The sequence below is a fragment of the Cydia pomonella genome, chromosome 11, assembly GCF_033807575.1.
Source record: "Cydia pomonella isolate Wapato2018A chromosome 11, ilCydPomo1, whole genome shotgun sequence".
NCBI lineage: Eukaryota > Metazoa > Arthropoda > Insecta > Lepidoptera > Tortricidae > Cydia > Cydia pomonella.
This window is the reverse complement of record NC_084713.1, coordinates 15,262,289-15,272,150: the sequence shown is the minus strand read 5'-3', so window position 1 is coordinate 15,272,150 and position 9,862 is coordinate 15,262,289. Positions and strand designations below refer to the sequence as shown.

Below are 9,862 nucleotides of genomic sequence, written 5' to 3'. Positions count from 1 at the left end.
TAGATCCTCTATTGAGAGCGGTAAAACATGGGACTTGAATAGTACTATTAGTTAGTGTTGCAAGTACAAAAAATGGTACTGCTTGTGTATAATCACCCTTATCACCTGTGGTTAGTTGATGTTGCCGTGCCGCTGTCACATCACATGCTGTCATTGTCTGTCACCGACGATCTTGTATCATTTACTATTTGTATTTATAAAATTCACACTACTACTAGATTATCGTTTGTGTTTCAGTTCTGACAAATGTGTTTATGTTTATTAGATACTAAAGTTCGATTTCACCATGGTCGTGAAAAGTGAAGAATCAGAGGGACTCACTAAAAAGTTACGTTTTAAACCTGTGTCCAATGTTCAACAATATACTAGTGATAATAACTTTGAAGCTAAAGGCGCGAAAGAAGTAAAGAGCAAAGGTAAGATCTTCAACTATTCCTTCATCATTATCATAAGATATAAGGATATATTTTTGTAGTTTTACTGAAATAAACTGGTTGTTACAGATGGACGCAAATCAGCCTCTTTATTTGCTTTTCTTCACGTTGAGTTGACGAGGGGCTATATGCTGGAGCATGACGAAGAGCGGTTTTCGGCGCGCCGCGAAAAAGTCTACTCGTTTATCAAAATCCCACAGGAACTAGAGAAGTTCATGGCTTATGGTTTCTTCCAATGTGCAGATTCCCTTCTGTTTGTCTACACTTTTCTTCCATTAAGATTTATTATGGCTTTTTGGTCATTCTTTAGCAGACTGTTTAGAAAATGTCTTGGGTAAGTTTTATAAAAATATAAACTCTACTAAAACTTTAAAATAATAAAAATGGCAGGATCTTACATAAAACCTTATTCCAAACTAATAAAAATAAGGCTTGTACTCTAATATTCACAAACAATACTCAATTACTTATTTTATATGTTATCCCTTTCTTACATATACATTTTTTAAATATTGGAAATAGGTAAGAGTATTTGACCACTATCTCACCTGATGGTAAGTGCTGATGCAGTCTAGGATGGAGCATGCTTACCTAAAACCCACTCTCAATTTATAATTCAAAAATAACAGATAAGAAAACAATTAATAGTTAATTTTGGATTATAGTGTGTTTGTCAATAATGTCATTAATATTAATTGCAAATACCTATTTTAGTAATTTAATCCCTTGCTTCCCACTGACACAATATTGGATCAAAATGGAAACAAAATTTATAAAAATTCAAATTAAAATTAAGCGAAGTGATTAAGGAATTGAGGGGTTAAACACAGATAACATCCAAGATTCGAAGACATTGACATTTATAGACAAAATATTTGCAGCTAGACTATTTACTGCTAGCAAGATTACAATTTTTTCCTCCTTTCAGAATCCATTCTCATCCATGGAAGAGCATCTTAAAGCCTGCTGAGACATGTGATGTACTAAAAGGCTTCATCCTGCTGATCTGTAGTATTTTAATGTGTTATATTGATACAAATATGATGTATCATTTAGTAAAAAGTCAAAGTGTGATGAAGTTGTATATATTTTTTAATATGCTGGAGGTTGGAGACCGGTTGTTTTCAGCATTTGGACAAGATACTATAGATGCTTTGTTCTGGACAGCCACGGAGCCTAGAGACAGGAGAAGGGAGCATTTGGGGGTCATTCCTCATTTATTATTTGCCATGATTTATGTGTGTATCCTTTTTAAACTTATTAAGTTTGAAGACCAAACATGGTCTTATTAATGTTTTTTTTTGACTAAGCATTCTAGTATATAATATAGTATGTACATAAAGATGTGGCATGGCATAAGTACTCCAAGAAAAGTTTAAGTACCTAGTTTAAGTACCAATCAGAGTGTAGTTAAAAATCATAATACTGGAAAAAATTAACATCTTCCATAGTCTATAAGAATATCCTTAAATACATTTTCAGTCCTCCACAGCTTATTAGTGTTGTTTCAAGCGACAACACTAAATGTAGCATTCAACTCTAACAATAAAAGCCTCCTCATTATTATGATGACTAATAATGTAAGTACCTAAATTGGTTTTTTACATCTCTCGAGCAACACGTTGATCACCCTTGTAATATTAGTGGCAAGGTTCAAAATCCAATGACAACAGGTGGAGTAGTATGATAATATTTATTGCTGGTGTACAGTGAGTCTATTCAGATTTAAATTTTATTAGATAATGACAAATGCTTTGTGCTGTTGATGATGGTTTCCAATTTACTGTTGATTACTCATACTATTAGCATGTTTCATATTAATTCAAACAATAAAATCTGATGTTAAATAAAAAATGTTACAAATGTCAGTTTGAAAAGCAAGTAAAATCAAACATTCTTTGAATTCAGAGTAGTCAAAACCTATCAATAAATCGGTGATCATGTTCACATTGCACTTGAAATATGTTTTATAATGTTCTTTTTTATTGTAGCGCTTAACCCCTAATTTCTCTTATCTCTTTAATTTCCCTACATATCTGAAAATAATTTAATTTTCAGTTCGTCGAGCTAAAAGGCAGCGTGTTCAAGAAATTCGACAAGAACAACCTGTTCCAAGTATCATGCAGCGATGTGAGAGAGCGGCTGCACCTGTCCGTATTGCTGTTCATCGTGGTGCTGCAGACCATGAAGGAGTACACGTGGCGGGAGGAGCGCTTCTGGATACTCGCGCCGGACTGTGTGCTCGTACTGACCTTTGAGGTCATAATTGACTGGGTCAAGCATGCCTTTATTACTAGGTAAATTTCTGATAAGGGGTATTTTATAAATAACAGCAGATATAATGTCCGTTTTGCAAAAACACGCAAGTTATACCGCTTCTGTTAGAACGGGGCAAATAACTAGAAAAATAGGATCCAACCGTAGTCAGCCTTTTTTTCTTTACTTTCTTTATGCAGATAATACTGTTAGATAATACAGCAGAGAGGAATCTTTTCCACTTTGTTGTATTATCTAGAAATCATTTTTTAAGTTAAAATCTGTGACTCATTAGTCATAGGTCCATTGACATTACAATATACTATTTTCTGTTTTCAAGAAAAAGGTAACTTGTTGTCGACTGTTACTAAGATGTTACTGCAATAAGAATGCAATTAGGAATCAGCCTTATCAGCAACCAACGATATGGTTCGTTTTATTGAAAACGGCACATATTAGTAGAACCAGTTGGTTTTCAGAGGAGAGTTTAAAATACCGTTATGGGGTTACTTGTGGCAATCTCGATTTTTTTTAAACCTTTTAGAATACTTAATGGGTCTTGAAATAGTCCAGATCGGTCTAATGAAAATTTGGCGAACGAAACAAACATTTTTCATCAAACAACATCTTTGTGACTATCCAGGTTTAACGAAATCCCATTTGGCGTGTACCGCGAGTACACGGTCAGTTTGGCGTACGACGTAGCGCAGACGCGACAGAAATACGCCTTCAGCGACCACTCGGACCTGGTGGCGCGGAGGATGGGCTTTATCCCGCTGCCCCTCGGCGTCGTCATTACGAGAGTGCTGGTTCACGCTGTTAAAGTTGACGGGTGAGTCCATGGTATTAGCAGATACTACAGAAACACGCGTTCAGCGACCACTCGGACCTGGTTGCGCGGAGGACGGGCTTTATCCCGCTGCCCCTCGGCGTCGTCATTACGAGAGTGCTGGTTCACGCTGTTAAAGTTGACGGGTGAGTCCATGGTATTAGCAGATACTACAGAAACACGCGTTCAGCGACCACTCGGACCTGGTTGCGCGGAGGATGGGCTTTATCCCGCTGCCCCTCGGCGTCGTCATTACGAGAGTGCTGGTTCACGCTGTTAAAGTTGACGGGTGAGTCCATGGTATTAGCAGATACTACAGAAACACGCGTTCAGCGACCACTCGGACCTGGTTGCACGGAGGATGGGCTTTATCCCGCTGCCCCTCGGCGTCGTCATTACGAGAGTGCTGGTTCACATAGTATTAGTAGACGCCACAGAAGTACATATAGAAGTCAAAAGATAGGCTTCATCATCCTTTAATTATCTATCACACCTAATAGGTGGGTATTATTATGTAATTAATTATGTGACCTTGTGTCGTCAACGAAAATAGGCCTAAAGATTCGATGAACACACGAGACGGACACATAATACGGAAATAATACGCGAAAATTAAATTACATATCGAAGATAAATCATGGATAGCTTCAGTTTTATGACACAAAGATATTTTTTACAAAGGACAATATCATCCCATGAAAAACATTTTTATACCATTGATATAAGTGTCTTGTTTACTTTTCATATTTATGCGTTTGTTTTATTACTTTCTTTATTACAGGTTTGCGGCGGTGTTGTTGATATTAATAGCGTATTTGTCCTTGATCTCAATAAGGGTGCTTGTGTCCATCGTCATTTTGGGGAAAGCGTGTGATTTGATCTCGCAGCATCAGACAGACAAAAACGACAGCCATCATACGACGCCTAAAAAGTGCGTATAGTTACTTATTGTTTGTCTAAGCTTTACTTTAGAAATTTATTTTAAGATAAAATACATTTACGCGTGCTGGTCACAAAACTACAATTGTACCTTGTACCAACCTGCAGTACACACCTAAGCAACCCAACTTAGTTCATTTGTTTTTTTCATAGAAGAGGGAATTAATACACGTATGTTGCTTTATCTTGCGCCGAGGCGGGACTATTCTTCAGCTTAACAACTGAACCCATATTCCAAGTGTACATATATATATTCTAAGTTAGGACAATTACAAACATTGCTTTAAATATGTTAATTTTGGTAATATTTTACAGGGAACCAAAAGACTTCATTCCGAAAGAAACTCCCTGCACGTACAATTTTAAAACATCAGAGAAAGAAGTGCCACCCGCGAAGAAAACTGTTCAGTTGAAGTTCGAGGAACCTGAGGAAGTTATTGTGAGTTTAAATTTATTTATTCTTCTTAATTTTTTATAGATATATATTTCTATGCTCTCTGTGCTTACCACGAGCTTGATATTGACTTGACTCTGGCATATTCGCTAGCATGTGCGTAACTTACTTTCTATGCATCTCGGTCTTGCACTCTGCACTGGCATATTAGTGCGAGCGATATGTATAGAAAGTAAGTTACGCTAGCGAATAAGTCAGAGTCAAACTGCCGTACTAATCAGTAAAGTTATCAACCCGAAAATACTTATAAGAATTTATATTATGCCCTCGTTCACTATCATTCAATTGGTTTATTCACGCCAGCTTTGATGAATCAATCAGCATCAGTACAGAGTTATTGTTATCATTTCTTATTATTTTAAAGTTTGTCCTTATGTGTACGAGTATCCTACATAAAAAAGGCGTCTTTTCTGGTCCAGCTGGTGCACAAAGTGAAATCATTTATAATACCTTTATTGAGTCCAAAATGGCATACATGGCATGGTAGCCGTGCGAGCCATTTTCGGATTACACAACGTCTCTGATTACAACATAACAATATATTGTTAAATAATTTAGAAGACGGAGGCGCTAGTGGACGTGTCAGTGGGCGCAGCGGCCATCTTCTCAAACAGCGCCATCGACATCAACGGCGTGTGCTACCTCAACGACAAGATGAGTCCGCAGCCCAAGCAGGAATCCGGGGACTTGCTCGACCCCGACTTGGTGAGAACTTGTTTCTTCTACAGTAGGGCCCACATCTTCTCGAACGGTGCTATTGACATCAACGGCGTGCAAAATAATCCTCACTTGGTAAAAATTCGCTTTCTTCCACAATATTCTGCCGAATAATATCTGTGTATATACTACAATTTTAAGAAAGAGAGGAAGGAGGAGCACACAAGGGCGTATCGTTTGCAGGATGGCCGTGTCGGCATTGTTACAAAATGTTTGTGTATTTGGGCATATTTTCAAACATAGACAGAGAGAATCATACGGTCTTTGTTAATTTTTGTTACAGTAGTGTTTTTTCAGTCATCTATTTCAGCCGTTAAACACTATACGTAAAAATAAATTAAAAGTTTACTGCGTTGGGTGAGACTTGATCTCACGACGACTGGATCACTAGACCAGTGCTTTGCCATCTGAGCTACCAAGACCTTACCCACACAGCAAATATTTCCGCCATATGGGCATTCTAGCGTGAAATCTACTGTTACCCCAGGCAGTAAAATTTTCAGTTTTTATTTATTTTTAAGCTTAATAGCATCGTTCGCAGCTATTTTTGCTTGATACTAGTAGTTTGTGTGACTGCTCCATAATAAAAGGCATTCAAATACACGAGTGTTTTAATGCCTAATTACATAATTAACTAGTGTATGTAACTGTACATACAGTTACATTGTTACATACACTATATTATCTACACACATATTATAAACTTTCTATGATATATTCAGTAACCCAAATTACAGCCAACGTTGGGGCATCTTTGCTCTCTTGGCGGAACTCGCGGATATGTGGTGGCGTCACCGAAATATTTTTATCGCTCATTTTACACGCACCTTTTGCAATAGTTACTTCTTTTAAAACAACAAAACATATTTTTATACTTACAACTAATTAAAAGATAAACTGTACGTCAAATGGCGGTAAATGAAAACTTTTTGCATGCACGTCACGCATTCGTAGTTTTTTTTTTATTCACAGACAAACTGGAGTCGGGGCCCAATTTCCGTATCATTCGATACAAACTAACATGCGAGATATGTCAAATTGTAGCAATTGACATTTCATTTCGAACAAAAAGGCATCTTGACTGATATTAGAATAGAGGTCAAATCGAATTGCTTTTTTTTCAGAGATGTTCCAAATTTGAATGTATAACCAAATCGATTTTGATGTAGTTATGAAGCAATTACAACATCATCACAGATAAGAAATTTGTTGTATGTAACAAAACAGTTTATCGTAATGTTGGACATTATTTATGGATATTGAAGACATCATAGAGTGTTTATGATATGTGTGTAGATAAAATATTAATTTAAACACTATACTGCTGCTAGGGGTACGATTTTTTCTTAGACGTTACGTTTGTTTGTATAACCATAACACTAGCAATAACGTTGTCGGTGTCAGGGCGACATGAGCCGCTCGGCGCCGGACGTGGCGGCGGCGCCGGCCGCGCTCGCGCGCGCGCCCGACGCCGAGCGCGCGCCGCGCCGCTCCGAGTCCGAGCCCAACCTCGCCACCGTCGACGACGACGAGCCCGCATAACGGTATCAACTTCCTTTGTCGCCGGATTACGGAATACTTTGCTAAATCGGCTGTGGAATTTTCTTCAATTGCCCCAATCTGTTCGACTGATCTGTAATTTCAGTATAAAACCGAAATGTACAGAAATTACAGATCGTTTTATCCAATTGGGTCGAGTTGTCGTTTTAGTAGCCGGGATAGAAAAACGGGGACACGGAAAACAAAACATTGGAAGAGACATTAGATTAGAATGCCATTGTCTGTGTCAGGTCCGGGCGCTCCGAGGCCGAGCCCATCTTTGCCATCGTCGACTTCATAGTTCACTGCTGGTTACCTTGTTCAGTCCGTCAATTATGGTTAATCCAACTGCACTGAGTCTTCTTTGAAACCGGCCGTTGCGCCACGAACTTGCCGTGTTACAGAAAAGTATGCATTAGCATAAGTTTTGAAGGAAACGTGGTATGAAATTGATGCCATAATTCCAGCAGTGCATTCAGCAAAGTATTTCGACCATATATGGCTGGCCTAAGGCTTTAGTGAATCTCTAGACTAAGGCGGTTTCTACGGAATCTTCATCTACAAGACATCGTCTACGTGACATTATGCGGCACAGGTACAGTCGACGTCAAATATATGTTTACATTTTTCACCTTATTACATAGGACCTTACGTGCAAAAATGTAAACATGTCTTTGACGTCGGCTATATCTACCCTCAATACCTACCTGTTTTTGAGGTAGTATTCAGAATGACTACATTTTACTGCATTATCGTGTATCGTCGAGCTAAAGTCTACACGCCGAGTCTAAAGAGATTTATTAAAACTACCATAATAATTTATTTATTTTTAATCCGATCGGTCTAGTCTATTAAATGTGCTCTATGCGTGATACGGTTTTTATGAAGTTATTAATTATTATTCTTAGCAAAATTCAGAGGAATCATTTATTACAATAAATTCTATTATCGCAGATTTCATTTTACGTAAGCATACATATTTAAGGATTTACATTCTGTGTAGGGTTCTACGTACATATAAAATAAATTGTATTTTTCCTCACCTTAACATTTTCTACTTCTTTGGTCCATTTTTGACGGAATGATTTTTTATATATTAATATTTTGCGGGATTAATTGATGTAAGTATTAGTAAAATAGATAAGAAAACTAATATATTTTGACGTCTATAGTTCAGAGGATGGAAATAAATTACCATCATATACCTACAGTTAGAAATACTGAGAAACATGACAAACTATATATTTTTTTTAATAATCAATCAATGTGCAAAATGAACAGGTACTACCTAGAAATGTTTACCAGCACTTTTTGATAATAAAATAAGTACATTGCTGTCATAATCAATTCCGTAAACCTTGTTTTTTTTCTCAGATAGTGAAATGATATCTCGATTGCCACAGTCTGTCTCTTTTTGTCGTTGTACTCTTTGCAGAGCGTCGTGGTCAACTGCTGACATCAGGCGCAGATGTTGCTTACCGTACGATTTCTCGCCAAAACTAAAATGTTTGTCCTGAAATGACAGAATGCTCGGTCCGATTGGGGCAATCCAGTTGTCATTTTAGCATCTGGAATATATAAAAAAAATTAATAAAAATAAATGTACCTATCAAACTCGTGCATCAGTAGTTGCGTAAATGAGTGCCTGTAAGATTACAGTATGGACTCAAAGAGTTGCATATATTATTATGTAAGTATGTGACTTATATGAGGTATATAGCATAAACTACTTGCGGTAGTAGGTATTTAATTTAGCTTAAAATTTAAGACTGATGTCACTTGGGTGCTTAGAAAAAAGTAGTTTCCTAATTCCTAATGATTGTTTGTTTGGTTTGTTCCTAATGATGGTTTGCCTTTATGGTCACTGAGTAATTGTATCATTCACATATTTCAACACGCATTCATTTGTGATATTTTTAAGCTGAATAAAATATGACAGCCTTCAAGGAAAACTTATTCTGTAAATAAGACATAATTTTACGATTTATTTATTCCAATTTTGTTCATTAGTCTTCATCAGTGTACCACTGTATCTTTAGGGGCAATGCAGTGAAGGATGTCTACTAAAGTGTTTAAACCTAGGTGTATGAAGAATAGGGATAGTTATATAGTATGATTTTGTTGAAGTGGAGTTTTTCTATGAAATAAATTATTATTTATTTATTAATGACTTGTTTTTCCTCAACTAAAATTTGTAACATATTTTAATAAAGTTGTTGAAGATAAATACCTGCGTAAACGCCCAGTTTATTGTACACAAAACATTCAGTGTTTGACTGCGCGATCGGTTAGTTGTTTGATGTAAAAAAATACACAATATAAAAAAAATACTATTACAATGAATATTTTTTTGTGGACGAAGAAGTAACTCGTTTTCACACGTGTGCGAAAAAGTATTAGGTATTTAAGTTATTTAATCACCAATTGAATTCCGTATTTTCCAAACTACTTATACATGGTATTATTTCTTATTCGATCGAGGTAATCAATCCGACCATTGGTAATGGATAAAAGTAAAGGCGAACAAATACGAGCAATGAGATGATGTTGCACGTTTTATTATGGAGTTTATATGGCAATCATTCGGGTCTATTGTCAGATCATTCCCATGCCATGATAACATTACATTGCATTATCATGCAATGGAAATTAACATGCAAACTGACTGTTTGATTGAAAGATACACTATCAGGT

At 36.7% G+C, this 9,862-nt stretch overlaps 1 protein-coding gene across 1 annotated transcript; it reads left to right on the top strand.

Annotated features, from left to right (window-relative positions):
- Positions 1-60: 60 nt before the first annotated feature.
- On the top strand, positions 61-9,335 carry LOC133522974 (protein TAPT1 homolog). Its single transcript, XM_061858476.1, has 10 exons — positions 61-416; positions 504-768; positions 1,363-1,676; positions 1,917-2,014; positions 2,493-2,731; positions 3,334-3,522; positions 4,301-4,450; positions 4,774-4,897; positions 5,471-5,617; positions 7,034-9,335. Exons 1-10 carry the CDS (start codon positions 287-289, stop codon positions 7,169-7,171), a joined length of 1,794 nt encoding a protein of 597 aa, XP_061714460.1. The 5' UTR covers positions 61-286; the 3' UTR covers positions 7,172-9,335.
- The last annotated feature ends 527 nt before the right edge of the window (positions 9,336-9,862 follow it).